General features: G+C 45.4%; 1 protein-coding gene across 4 annotated transcripts in view; it reads right to left on the reverse strand.

Moving 5' to 3' along the window:
• The window catches only part of WDR45B (WD repeat domain 45B), a 31,432-nt gene extending 17,526 nt beyond the window's left edge, over positions 1-13,906 (reverse strand). The window contains exons 1-2 of one of the 4 annotated variants that reach the window (XM_048817249.2): positions 13,380-13,906; positions 1,415-1,489 (exon numbers count right to left, since the gene is read on the reverse strand). In XM_048817249.2, the coding sequence (XP_048673206.2) occupies positions 1,415-1,489; positions 13,380-13,734 (430 nt within the window). In that variant the 5' untranslated portion in view covers positions 13,735-13,906. Of the gene's footprint in view, positions 1-1,414; positions 1,490-7,563; positions 7,655-13,379 lie in introns of those variants that run through there. The other 3 variants (XM_048817247.2, XM_075119350.1, XM_048817248.2) reach the window with 3 other exon arrangements.
• Positions 13,907-14,127: the final 221 nt, after the last annotated feature.

Below are 14,127 nucleotides of genomic sequence, written 5' to 3' on the forward strand. Positions count from 1 at the left end.
TTTTAACCAAGTCTCTCTCTGACTCAGATACCAGGAAACCAGAGTGATGGTGCTGTCTATGTTTAATGTAAAGTTATGACAGCCACTATGCTTGAGGGCAGTGTGAAAACAGTGTTGGATTATATACAATTCAAATTTACAGATAGATGTGGAGGAGCATGTGCCACCAACAAGGCCTTCATGACAGGAGGTTTAGGAAAGACCTCTCCTTTGGAAGTGAGTCTCAGACAAAACACAAATGAGAAGCAGACATCCAGGTTTCAGAGGAAGAGAGGAAATGGAGTTTAAGTAGTTAGAAAGTCATGAATGACAATGAGCTTTCTGAAGGCAGAGCTGGAATTCCAGAAGGAGCAGAAAGAGGAGTGGGATCAGAAAGGTTAGGGACGCGACAGATTAAAGAACACAGAACCTGAGGGATGGGAAGCAAAATAGGAATAGTAGGAGTATACTCAGCAGGGATGAGATTAAAGATAGACATCACTAGCAGTTAGGAGGAGCTACATCCCTCTTAGGGCAACTAAAGGATGTACGGACTGGAATCAGAGACCTCCACACACTTTAAGTTAGAAGAGAAGGCTTAAGAAAGGAGGACTGGAAAATCAGTGAGGCTGTTAGGAAACCCCAGAGACCTCACTGGTAGTCAAAGGGAGAGAAAGGGTTATATCTGAGGTACAGAAAACACTGCCATTCCTCTCAGAACAGATGCAGTCTGTCTCCCTCCACTGGTTAGAAGAATGGTTTTCGCTAAGTTTCTGTCAAGTCTTATTGTTGAGCAAAAACTGTATATAGGCTTTAACAGAACCACCAAAGCAGTTTTTACATGACAGGATCAGGCAGAAAAAGCCCAGTACAGATTACAGCCTAATCCTCTAGCCACTTGATGTGGCGCTCTCCCTTATAAAACACACCACAACTTGTTTAACCTGTGACTTTAGAGAGCTACCCCAGTTCTTTCACACTTACAATGTGTTGCTCACCCCCTCTAGTGACCAGTCCACAGAGGTTTCAGTCTGATACTAGCTTCAAGATCACACACCTGAGTCTGTTAGCTCAGGCAGTAGAGGATTACCAGAAGTTAAATTGCCGATCTAGAAGACACATGATTGAGACTTGCTGTGGAGCCAGTGGAGCCCTCCTTGGCTGGAAGGAAAGTCATTGGACAAGGGCTCAATGCAGGAAGAAAGTAACCCAGGCAAGAGCCCTGTGGAGAAGACATGTAGGCTGGACTTTCAAAACAGAGCTAGCATAGAAAAATGACAGGTTTCAGAGTAGCAGCCGTGTTAGTCTTTATTCGCAAAAAGAAAAGGAGTACTTGTGGCACCTTAGAGACTAACCAATTTATTTGAGCATAAGCTTTCGTGAGCTACAGTTGCACCCGATGAAGTGAGCTGAAAAATGAGAAAGCATCTCACACCTTGTTTCTCTTTTTCTTTGAGAGGATCTGCATTATAAACTCTGAATCCATTTTCCATTCCACATGCAAAGCATCCTAAAACACAAAATGGAAAAATATGCATTAATTATGTAATACAGGCAAAATAGAGCAAGTCGGAGGGCTGGGGGGGTCACTATTCAAGAGCTTTAATGTCAATGAAATTTATTTCAAGAAGAATGTTGCGTCTTTAATTTAAAATAGAAAGAGTGGAAACAGTGCAAAGTTGTTTTTTCCACTTTGTTTCAATGTTGGAAGTCCCTGGTGTTCTGTTTAAACAGGTGGTGAAGAAACAATGGAAGGAAAGGAGATACTGTATCACATAGGAGGCAGTTTGATCATGAGTCAATACCAGGGAGAAGGAAATCAGTTTTGGTGTATTCTTACTGAAACTTACACTCCCCAGTAACAGCTAGCACAGAAAACCCCTATATTCACTTCATGTACTAAAAAAGGAGTCCTATTTCAAATATTCAGATTACTAATTAAAACTTTACTGTGTTATCTAACAGGTTCGTTCCTGAAATAGGTGAGAATAGTTCTTTATCTATCACACTCGGATAGTGGCATGCAGGATAGCACAGTGCAACTTGGAAGTCCATCAGGTCCACTTAACTGTGGGGAACTAGAGCAACTCAAGCAACGGAACTTATAAACTAAAGAGTTTTGAATATACAGAGATTTTACAGCTCTGACCATTTTTTTTTTTTAAGCTGAAGCCCAGAATTGGGTTATGCAGATCTCTTAGATTGGGGAGGGGGGGGGGAGGAGGCGGGGGAAGAAGGGAAGAGAATGACTTTTAAATGGATTCCTTCATACTCCCAGAGTGAGTTCTTCTGCTGTTTTATTTGATTTATGTTAGTAAATACTAATGATTCTACTTATCACAAGTAGCGAGTCATACTATCTGCCAGTATTGGACAAATGGCAGAACACACAGAAGCCATTAACAAGCATCCAGAGATTCTAATTATTGTGCATGCAGAGAGATTGTTACAGAAAAAAATTAACTTGATAAAACAAATACACAATTTAAAAGTGAGACAAGGTGGGTGAGAAGAGCTCTGGGTAGCTCAAGAGCTGGTCTTTCACCAAGAGAAGCTGGTTCAATAAAATATATTACTTTACCCACCTTGTCTCTTGTATCGTGGGCCCAACCCAACTACAACAGCACAAACAATAATTTACAAGTGGCATACCAAAATTCATAAAGAACTTTGAGATTCAAGGGCACAAAATAATTGGAACAAGTTTATTTTCCTATGCAATGATCTGAAATTTTTTAAACAACCTTTAATAAAAAAGTTGAGAATGTGTGTGTTGGTGTGTATCCATAAGGAACATTGTGACACTCCCCATCTCTATGTCCACCCCTTTTTCAAGATGATACATTTTTACAAAATATGCCAGTACTGCATCATCTGAAAACTCATGATTTGCTGATCTTTATTGTCCTAGTAATGTGTGTGCCAACATTATATGTAAAGTTATAAGATTCTACTGTATGATGTTAGTAAGGGCTAGTCTACACTAGAAGTGCTACAGTGCAGCTGTACGTCTGGCAATGACACTCTATGCCAACATGTGAGAGCTCTCCTATTGGCATAATAAAACCACCTCCGCAAGAGATGGTAGCTACATTGGCAAGAGAAGCTCTCCCACCAACAAGCACTGTCCTCACTAGCGCTTATGTCAGTGTAACTTAGGTCACTCGTGGGGTGGCTTATTCACACCCCTGAGTGACAAATTATGTTGACATAACCTGTAGTGTAGACAAGCCCTAAGACATATTCCAAATCTGGGGACACAGCCACAAACCAGTTCCTCAGAGACAAAAATCAAACTGATGCCTCAACCAGGTGTCAACTAAATCAAATGGACCCCCCCCCCCCGATATTCTGGTTTAACTTGGATTTAAACTTGGAGAGTGGTCAGTTTAGATGAGCTATTACCAGCAGGAGAGTGAGTTTGTGTGTGTTTGGGGGTGGGGGGGAAGTGAGAAAACCTGGATCTATGCAGGAAATAGCCCGACTTGATTATGTAAAGAGTTGTCACTTTGGATGGGCTAGCACCAGCAGGAGAGTGAATTTGTGTGGGGGGGTGGAGGGTGAGAAAACCTGGATTTGTGCTGGAAATGGCCCACCTGCTGATCACTTTAGATAAGCTATTACCAGCAGGACAGTGGGGTGGGAGGAGGTATTGTTTCATATTCTCTGTGTGTATATAAAGTCTGCTGCAGTTTCCACGGTACACATCTGATGAAGTGAGCTGTGGCTCACGAAAGCTCATGCTCAAATAAATTGGTTAGTCTCTAAGGTGCCACAAGTACTCCTTTTCTTTTTGCGAATACAGACTAACACGGCTGTTCCTCTGAAACCTGTCACCTGGTTAAGTGACCATTCTTTGGCAGGAAAAAGGGTATGAGTGAGAAATTTACATCTTGGCAAAGAAACAGTTGGAGGTTCCTATCCCCACAGACTAGGTCTCCTGAACCCCAGCTTGAGAGAGTTCTCAAAGAAGAGGAAAAGGTGTAAGAAGGAGAACAGATGCCCCAAAATATTCCTCCCTTTCTCTCTACCCACAGCAGCCACAACACCTGAGAAACAAAGAAAAAGCCTAGGACTGAGGGAGGGATCCTGTATGAAAGGAATTCAGCCAGTAAGACTGCTGAATTATGTGGTGAGAGAGACTGTTTTAAATGCACTTAATTGGTTACAAGGAAATAAAAAGTAAAATGCAACAAGCTATGACTTTTAAGCCTCATTACTTGTAATCACTTCAAATCTTTCTGTAGTTCAGAAATTTGTTTTATCTAAACCAGTGTGCTTGGATTGAAGTGTTTGGGAAACTCCATTTGAGATATGCACAAATCCTGTATTTTCTATTAATAAATTGACGGATTTATATGAGCTTCTGGTGTCCAGCCCTGTCCTGGGCAACACAAGACATGCATTTCTGAGGGAAAGTCTGGGCCTGGGAATTTGCTGGTGTTACTCTGCAGCATAATTCAAAAGTACCTGACCACAGCACTCACACAATATAGCTGGGAGTAATTTACATGCTGGAGGTGGTGTGAGCGTAGACCAGGTAGTTGCTCTCACAGCAAAGCCGTGTAAAAGGCACCCCCAGGTTGTAGAATTGACAGGAAACTGCTGTTCAACAGATTGCACCCTGGGTAATGTCAAACATCTACTCTAAAATAATAAAAACCAGGGTCTTGTTGGGCTCAGAGTTATAAACCCCAAATTAATATCTACAAAACTATTAATAAAAACCTCACTTCGCACTTTCCTTCTTCATCTTGCCAAACTATTTGCTCAGATCCCTATGTCCAATTGTTCCTGCATGTCAAAATAACTTGGTTGTTCTGCAGCTAAATGGCAGACAGACAGAGCCTGAAAAGAAGGTTCAGACTACATATTTTTCTCTTTGTAAACCCTTAATAGCAAGCAGACATCTTATGATTTTATTATAAATAAAGTACATATGTTTATTATGGAAATCTACAATTAATGAAGCGACATATCCCCAAAATTATATTGGGTACTCTCGATTGGTGTTTCCTAATGACTGGTCCATGAACTGTCACTAGACCATGAGATCTCCCTGACATAGTTTAGGAAGGCAGCAAGCCAGTCCCTAGTACCAAAAAGGTTGAGAAACACTACTTTAAATTATGCCACATAAATATATGCGGTGAAGCATCTGCATGGCACCAAGGATATTCAGAATCTTTTGACTATGGATTATCAACTATATACTGGAATTATTTTACAGATAATTTTAAGATAAGCGTGGCTGATATGGCACAATCACTGAAAAACAAATGGATTCAACATTTTTGTTTTTCCTCCCCTCTCACAAGGGGCTGAAATACTGCCAGAATTTTAAAGTAACCCAATAGCCTATTAAGCTGTTTAAGTGTATGTCAACAAAAATGGTTGAGGGAAAGGAGGTGGTGAACATTAGAAGTTTGTGCTGAAAAATTTGAATGGTTAAATCACTGGATTTTTAGGGTATTCCTTCTCTTTTCCTAGGTTTTACTGCCATCTTACTGTAAGAGATAGTTTCTTCTCAAATATGACCATACACCAGCTTGATTAGTTGGAGGGGAGCCATTATACCATGCACAGGATGCAAGTTTTGGAGCATCCATAGGATTCCTGCTGACTGAGCTCACAGAAAGCAACAATTACAACAGGTGCACTGCTCCTCCCATTGTTGTCAACAGGTGCTTTGCCACTGATTTTCAGTAGTTACAGTGTCACTCCTATTTGGCAGGCACTCATTGCCAGCAGACTCCCGGGGCAACACAAGCAGCTACCTTTACATCTGCTTTCAGTACTACAAAAGTCATCTCCCAAGAATAGAAAAGACAGACCAATGATTTTCTTCAAAGGCACTGATGTACTAGTTTGTAGAGCACAACTTCAAGCTGGGCTTTGAGATTTCTGCTTGACCCAGTTTCTAAAAAAGTTCCATATGTCTGAGAGTGTATACACATGGAAGAGGGCAAATGGTGAATATTACCAATCAAGAAAGTCTTTTCACTAACTATAATATTAAAGGTTTCAGAGTAGCAGCCGTGTTAGTCTGTATTCGCAAAAAGAAAAGGAGTACTTGTGGCACCTTAGAGACTAACAAATTTATTTGAGCATAAGCTTTTGTGAGCTACAGCTCACTTCATCGGATGCATTCAGTGGAACATACAGTGGAGAGATTTATACACACAGAGAACATGAAACAATGGGTGTTACCATACACACTGTAACAAGAGTGATCACTTAAGGTGAGCTATTACCAGCAGGAGAGCGGGGGGGACGGGGGACTTTTGTAGTGATAATCAAGGTGGGCCATTTCTAGCAGTTGACAAGAATGTCTGAGGAAGATACTTTAATGTGTTGAACTGAGAGGCTTATAGTCAAGCTAGAGCCACAGCTTCATTTTGCCATGTGTCATTGATTTGCAGCATACATTGAGCTGATAAAGCAAATGGCTATAGTATTCCATGAGCTGCAACTATGGAGTTAATAAATTGATAAGTTATCTGACAAACCTTATAACTGGCTCTAAGGCTCTGTAGCTTTTTCCCCCATAAGGGAGAAATTATCTTTCCAAGGTAATGGCAAGCATGGTATGGTGATGATATAGTTCTGGATGAGAGCTGATATTTCTTGGAGACTATTTTTTCAAATTACATTTCCTTTCTATGAGAGGTTCTCTACAGAATGATTGATATATTTCCAGTATACTGTGGTGGTAAAGTAATGCTTAAAAAAAACCTGTTAGATACTAAAAAAAATTTAAATTTTGCTTTAATATTAGTGAAGGACCAACATTTTATGACAAACCCGAATAGACTATGTTAGCAGACATTAAAATTTGCTATAATGCCACTGCATGTTTTCTACAAAGGCAGACTCCCCAAAGTAAGGGAACTAGAAGGAAAGCTCAGAGATTCCCAGGAAACTTAACTGAACACAATATACTTAGTGTATGTTTACTTGCAGCTGGGGGTGTGCTTCCCAGCCCCGGTAGACAGACTCCCACTAGCTTTGCTTGGCCTAGCACACTAAAAATAGCAGTGTGGACATTGCAGCATGAGCAGCAGCTCAGGCTAGCCACCAGAGCTCAGACGGGCTTGGCTTTGGGTGGCTAGTCTGAGCCAATGCCCATGTCCACACTGCTATTTACAGTGCACTAGCTCAAGCAACGCTAGCGTAAGTCTGCCTACCTGGGCTAGGAGGCATGCTCCAAGCTGCAGTGTAGGAATATTTTTAGAGACCAATACAACAGGTGGCTGGAGTGGGAGAGGGAAGGAAACAAAAATGAGCTTCCATATTTAAGGGTTTGGGGGTTTTTTTCTTGACAGTGAAATCTATGCAAGACAAGAGGACTCTAAGTTCATAGTCCAGAGGTTTGAGCAGGAGAGAAGTTTAACAAGCAAGCAGTTTATTCCATCACTGCTACAAGCCTGATCCAAGAATTTTGCAATTATTGTATGTATCTGATTCCTTTAACCAATTTTAACTCTCACCTTTCTTTCTTTTTATAAATAAACCTTTAGATATTAGATACTAAAGAATTGGCAACAGTGTGATTATTGGGTAAGATCCGAGTTATATATTGACCTGGGTATGTGTCTGGTCCTTTAGGATCAGAAGAAGCCTTTTGTTTGAGGAAATTGGTTTTAAATAAACCACTCATCATTAAGTCTAGTATCTGGGTGTTGAATCCAGGACCAGAATACCTAAGGAGGCTGCATTTCTGACTTCTTGATAGCCAGTATGGTAAGACAGAAGTTTACTTTTGTTGCTGGATTGGTATATCTCATGGAAGAATAACCACCAGTTTTGGGGTGTGTCTGCCCTTTTCTCCAGCAACTTGTCCTGAATTTGATATTCTCAGTTGTGACCCACGGAGGCAAGGTGACAATCTCTTCTTCACATGACAACCTGCTCTGAACCTTTCGGATGAAAGAATGGACCAAACAAAAGATACAGACATTGACTCGGACATGAGGTACCACTACTACACTTTCAACTCTGTAACTTGTGTTTCCATAACCTACAGTAGCTCTTATTCCTGTGACAATGCCAAGTGACTTAGGAGCCTAAGTCCCATTTTCAACAGTGGCTTAGGCATTCAGAAGCTTAAGTCTCATTGAAGAAAATCAATGGGACTTAGGTGCCTTTGAAAATTTTACACAGCATCTATAAGCGTAAGTATTATTTTCTTTACTTTTATCCTTTTTCTTATTTAAAGAAAAAAGCAGTACGTTGTTTAATTTGCAACTATAACTTGAATTTGACTATTATTGGTGGAATGAGTACTATCTGCCCATATTGACCCAGTGGTGCCAAAGTAAAAAGGGAGGGCTTGGAAGGGGCTGAAATGCCTGTCCTGGAAGTGCCATGCTGCATAGAGGAAATCTTTTTACTTTAGGATCGAGGACACAGATGTGTTATATTGATGTCTAACAGCATCCTCTGCTCTGCGCACATTACCTAAGACTGCACACACTGTCTAAAATTGGTCAGCTGCAAAGTCATTTCTGCATCATGAGGTCTAGACATTTTGTTTTGCTGTTAGGCAGGCTCAAGAAAGGGAGAACAGCCTAATAGCTTGAACACAGGACTGACAGATAATCTCTGGATTCCATTACCAACTCTGTCATATGCAGTATGACACCTAGGGAGCAGGGGGAGTGAAAGGGGAGGAATCCCTCTCAGTATGTGAAATTACTCCTTCCTTAGGAGACAAGGTTATTATGAGGTTTCTTTCATTCGTTCAGTAATTTTTGTGAAGTGCTTTGAGATCCTTGGACAGAAAACACTACAGAAGTGACTAGAATTAAGATTATATCAAATTTTAAATTAATAAAAACTTTGACAAAAAAGTTTGTTGTGAAGTACTTGACAGCACTTAACCTTTTCTGTAAGACAATGAAAAACTATCCTATATAAAAAAAACCAATAGTAATATTTCTCAAAGCTTAAAAGGTAAATATGGGTTTCTGATACTTCAGATGAAACACGCCAGTCATAGAACTAAGGTCTTTTCCAGCCCTATTAGATCATCCCTCCCATCTTCCTGTGAGTACTGGATTGGCTATTCTTGAGTTACTGAGAAATGAGGTGATTGCAAAATTATATGCAGGCACTCACACTAAGTTTCAGCACTCCAGTGATTCAGATTTCTATTTTTAGTTAGTAGCAAAATGGAAGTAGTGAGGTTTTCCTCCTAGCTACTGTTTTTAGAATTACATTCACAATAACCAGGAAAAATAACTAATAAGGGCTAGTCTACACTGGCAACGCTTTAACATGGCTAGTCTACACAGGCAACACTAGTCTATATGGCAGCGCTTTAACGTGGCTGGTGTGGTCACGGCAGAGCGCTGGGAGACAGCTCTCTCAGCGCTCTTAAAAAAAAACAAAACAAAACATACGCCCCTCATGGAGGTGTAACTCCTAGCGCTGGTGCACTGTCTACACTGGCACTTTACTATGCTGAAACTTGCTGCGCTCAGGGGGATGTTTTTGCACACCCGAGTGAGAAAGTTGCAGCACTGTGAGTGGTCAGTGTAGACAAGCCCTAAGATAAGTACTTTTGTTTCCTAAATGCTATCAGGTATCATACTGGTTAGGCTATTTTTAAAATGTACATATATACCATTTATAACGAGAAAGCGTTACAGTAGCTTGCAAACAGAACCTCCCTCACTTTTTTTGCCTATATAACTAGGGAACTGTTTAAGCTGCCAGTTTATTTAGAAAAAGTACCTAACAATGTAGCTAAGGTAAGCTCCTCAGCTCAGGGACTATCTTCCTAAGAGTCTGTACAACTCCTTCGTACATTTTGGGATGCTACCATAATTAAATAAAGCTCAGCATCAGGGGTGTCATTTCAGACAAATTCAAGAGGTGGGGGAAAAAGTTGCATCAGCATATACAATATTCTTTGTCCCAATTGGCATCATCAAGAATAACTACAGTACTAGGCAATTATTTCTTTCCTAATGACAGCATTCAAAGTTGGGGGAGGCTAAACCGCCCCCTCTTGTCCCATAGCAAATGACACCCCCGTTTGGCATACACTTCATTCTGAAAACAATGGGAGTCACAGCACCAACAAATTTATTCTAAACTGAGGACCTGATGCTGCAATGGGCAAAACCTTGTAGCACTCACAAATGGGTGCAAGCTTAAGATGGGTTTCAGAGTAGCAGCTGTGTTAGTCTGTATTCGCAAAAAGAAAAGGAGTACTTGTGGCACCTTAGAGACTAACAAATGTATTTGAGCATAAGCTTTCGTGAGCTACAGCTCACTGCATCCGATGAAGTTGAAGATTGAAACTGTATTTGAAACTGTTTGAATACACAGATTGAAACTGACCCAAAATCCAAGTTGCCCACACTTACCACTATTTCAAATGTGAGATAAGATGACAGGGGAGGTATTAAGATCAATTTAGGTTTTTTTTCCAGCCAACGTGGTAGCTCAAACACCTCAAAGGTGCAGCTTCATTAAAAAACAAAAAAACCACATACACACACACCACACTGCTTACAAAGACAGTGAAACATTATGTGTGTCACGGAACAATTCACATTCATTCTCACTTATTAAAAAAATTAAATCAGCTTTATTTGCTATGGCTACAAATGGAAAAAAAGGAAATATTTAACAACTTTGTTTTAAGCTATAAGACTTATTTCCTTGCACTCTGGAAGAAAATTCTGGTACTCATCCACAAATCTTTTTCCCCCCACAACACAAGAAAAAGACACTTATTCAAAAGACTGATACTTTGTACATTGAGACAGCAAGATTAGGCATACGTGCACTGTTTCTTGGAACAGATTATGAAGGAGATTTTCAAAGGCATTAGGAGCAGCAATGCACCTAGCTGCTATTAAAAGTCAGAGTTAGGCACTTTACTTTCACTTGTACCTTAGAAAGTCTCCCCCAGTTTCCCTGAGAACGGAGAGCCAAGCATAGGACGTGAAGCTTTAATTAGTTTTTTTTTCCCCACCCAACGGGCTCTAGATATCATTAGAACATTATTGATGTATAATGTTACATGTATACAATGTATAATTATTGATCTACTTATATTGTCAGTGTCTTTTTAAGCATGATGTAGAGTACAAAAATCAGACAGCACAACCAAATCTCCACCACTAATTTGTACAACATAAAAATGTGTTAAAGTGACACATACTATTTGGCAAATTACTCCCCCAGTAAATCTCAGGAGAACCTCCCTTATTTTAAAACAGAAAATTAAGGCCACATAAGAAGCTGTTACAACTTAAATATCTTTCACTTCAGTGACTAGTGTTTTTAGGTGCCTAAATATAAAAAGGAATCTGATTTTCAGAAAGTGCCAAAGAACCCGCTAACTGAAAAGCGGGGGCACCCAAAAAAAAATCACTAACCACTTTTGAAAATTCTGGTCACGGACTTTGGCTCCAACACATTCTTCTCAGACTTGATGGCTGAGAGAAACACAAATGAGGGCATGGTACTGCCAACACCATATAGAAATATCTCTCTACTTTAAGGGACACAACAGCTGCATCTACACTGGTAAAACCCAGATAAATAATGCTCCAACAGGTGTAGTGAGAGTGGAAACTGTAGTGTAAACAAGATGGTAGCAAAAACACTAGCACTTTGTCAGTGTGATAGCTTTCACTGATCTTACCATGTATAGAACTATGCACCAGATTTTTCCTAGTATATAAAAAGCCAGAAAGCATCTCTAAACATGATTATTGCAGAAGCCACATTATGAATTGGTCCCAATTCTGACATTTCCCTAACAGCACTTAAGCTAAAAGAGTTAACCACAATCACACTCCAAAACACAAACCACTTCCCAAACCTGCTTTAGGATTTGAAGATTTACAGCTGTGGTGCCCCAGAGTAAAGCCACACAGGCCCTGAATTTAGTCAGAGGTCAAGGCAGTGCCTGGGGCCGCAGGTAAACAGCGCAGTGTCGTGTCACCATGGCGGCAAGGAGGACATGCTGCCACACACAGGCTGCCCTGGAGAGGCATTTCAGCCCCACTCCAACCCGCAACAGGTCACACTCCCCTTTGCCTCATGGTGAGCCCCACTCCCTCACCAGCCGGGGGGCTAGTCTGTGTTATCCCAAAACTTTTGTTTGATTGGAAAAAAAATTGGAGAAGGGAATAAAGGGAAGGTTTGAGGACAAAAGGATGGAATATCTCCCCATTACGACACCCTCCCCCCGCTGCCCACCCACTCCCAGCCAACTCCTCCCCCGCCACCCCCACACTCCCAGCCACCACCCCCCCCCGCCACCGCGGCCCCCGCCACCCCCACACTCCCAGCCACCACCCCCGCCACCGCGGCCCCCGCCACCCCCACACTCCCAGCCACCACCCCCCCCCGCCACCGCGGCCCCCGCCACCCCCACACTCCCAGCCACCACCCCCCCCCGCCACCGCGGCCCCCGCCACCCCCACACTCCCAGCCACCACCACCCCCCCGCCACCGCGGCCCCCGCCACGCCCACACTCCCAGCCACCCCCCCCCGCCACCGCGGCCCCCGCCACCCCCACACTCCCAGCCACCCCCCCCCCCGCCACCGCGGCCCCCGCCACCCCCACACTCCCAGCCACCCCCCCCCCCGCCACCGCGGCCCCCGCCACCCCCACACTCCCAGCCACCCCCCCCCGCCACCGCGGCCCCCGCCACCCCCACACTCCCAGCCACCCCCCCCCCCCGCCACCGCGGCCCCCGCCACCCCCACACTCCCAGCCACCCCCCCCCCCCGCCACCGCGGCCCCCGCCACCCCCACACTCCCAGCCACCCCTCCCCCCGCCACCGCGGCCCCCGCCACCCCCACACTCCCAGCCACCACCCCCCCGCCACCGCGGCCCCCGCCACCCCCACACTCCCAGCCACCCCCCCCCCCGCCACCGCGGCCCCCGCCACCCCCACACTCCCAGCCACCCCCCCCCCCGCCACCGCGGCCCCCGCCACCCCCACACTCCCAGCCACCCCCCCCCCGCCACCGCGGCCCCCGCCACCCCCACACTCCCAGCCACCCCCCCCCCGCCACCGCGGCCCCCGCCACCCCCACACTCCCAGCCACCCCCCCCCCGCCACCGCGGCCCCCGCCACCCCCACACTCCCAGCCACCACCCCCCCGCCACCGCGGCCCCCGCCACCCCCACACTCCCAGCCACCACCCCCCCGCCACCCCCACACTCCCAACCAGGCCCCGCCACCGCGGCCCCCGCCACCCCCACACTCCCAGCCAGGCCCCGCCACCGCGGCCCCCGCCACCCCCACACTCCCAGCCAGGCCCCGCCACCCCCAGACAAACCCCACCGGAACCCCATCTACTCCCAAGCTGCCCCCACAGCCGTTTCCCCTGATTCGGCCGCAGCTCCCCGCTCCCCCTCACCGTGGTCCTGGTTGAAGCCGGCGTACAGCAGCCCGTTGCCGTGCGGGTTGGCCGGCAGCAGGTTCATGGCTACTGCCGGATGCGGAGCTGGCCCGAGGCCTTTAAACCATCGCGGCCGCAGACGGACTGAGCCCGGACGCCGACACTCCCCGCGGCCAGCGGGCAGGCGCAGGGACAGAGGCAGGCCAGCGGCTGCTTCCGACCCCGTCAGGCCGCGCGCCGAGCCAGATACCATCCACCCGCCAGGCCGGGGAGCGCCGAGCAATCGAACCGCCGCCCGCGGAGGCTCACCCCCCGCGACGGGTATGTGGGATCCACTGCCCCCTCCCGGGGTAGGGTGACCCGGGGCTGGCATGGGGGATCCAATGCCCACCCCCGGGGCTGGAACGGGGGAGCCGCTGCTGCCGTCCCGCGGCTGTCATGGGGGATCTACTCCCCTTCCCTCCGGGACTGGCCTGGGGAGTCTTCTACCCCCTGAGGAATCTCCCCTCACAACCGAGAGGGAAGCTCTGATTTAGCTGGGGTGGGTCCTGCTTTGAGCAGGGGGTTGGGCTAGATGACCTCCTGAGGTCTCCTCTTCCAACCCTAATCTTCTATGATTCCCTCTGGGGCTGCTTTGAGGGAGGCCCACATATGGGGCTGGCGAAGGTGGAGCCTGGCTCTGGGTATGCATTGAGGACCTAGAAGTCCACTGTGTAGCACCCATGCAAGCTGGGCTAAGGCAGGAATTTTCTGTTTCTGTTGTGTT

This window comes from Caretta caretta, chromosome 14, assembly GCF_965140235.1.
Source record: "Caretta caretta isolate rCarCar2 chromosome 14, rCarCar1.hap1, whole genome shotgun sequence".
NCBI classification, from domain to species: domain Eukaryota; kingdom Metazoa; phylum Chordata; order Testudines; family Cheloniidae; genus Caretta; species Caretta caretta.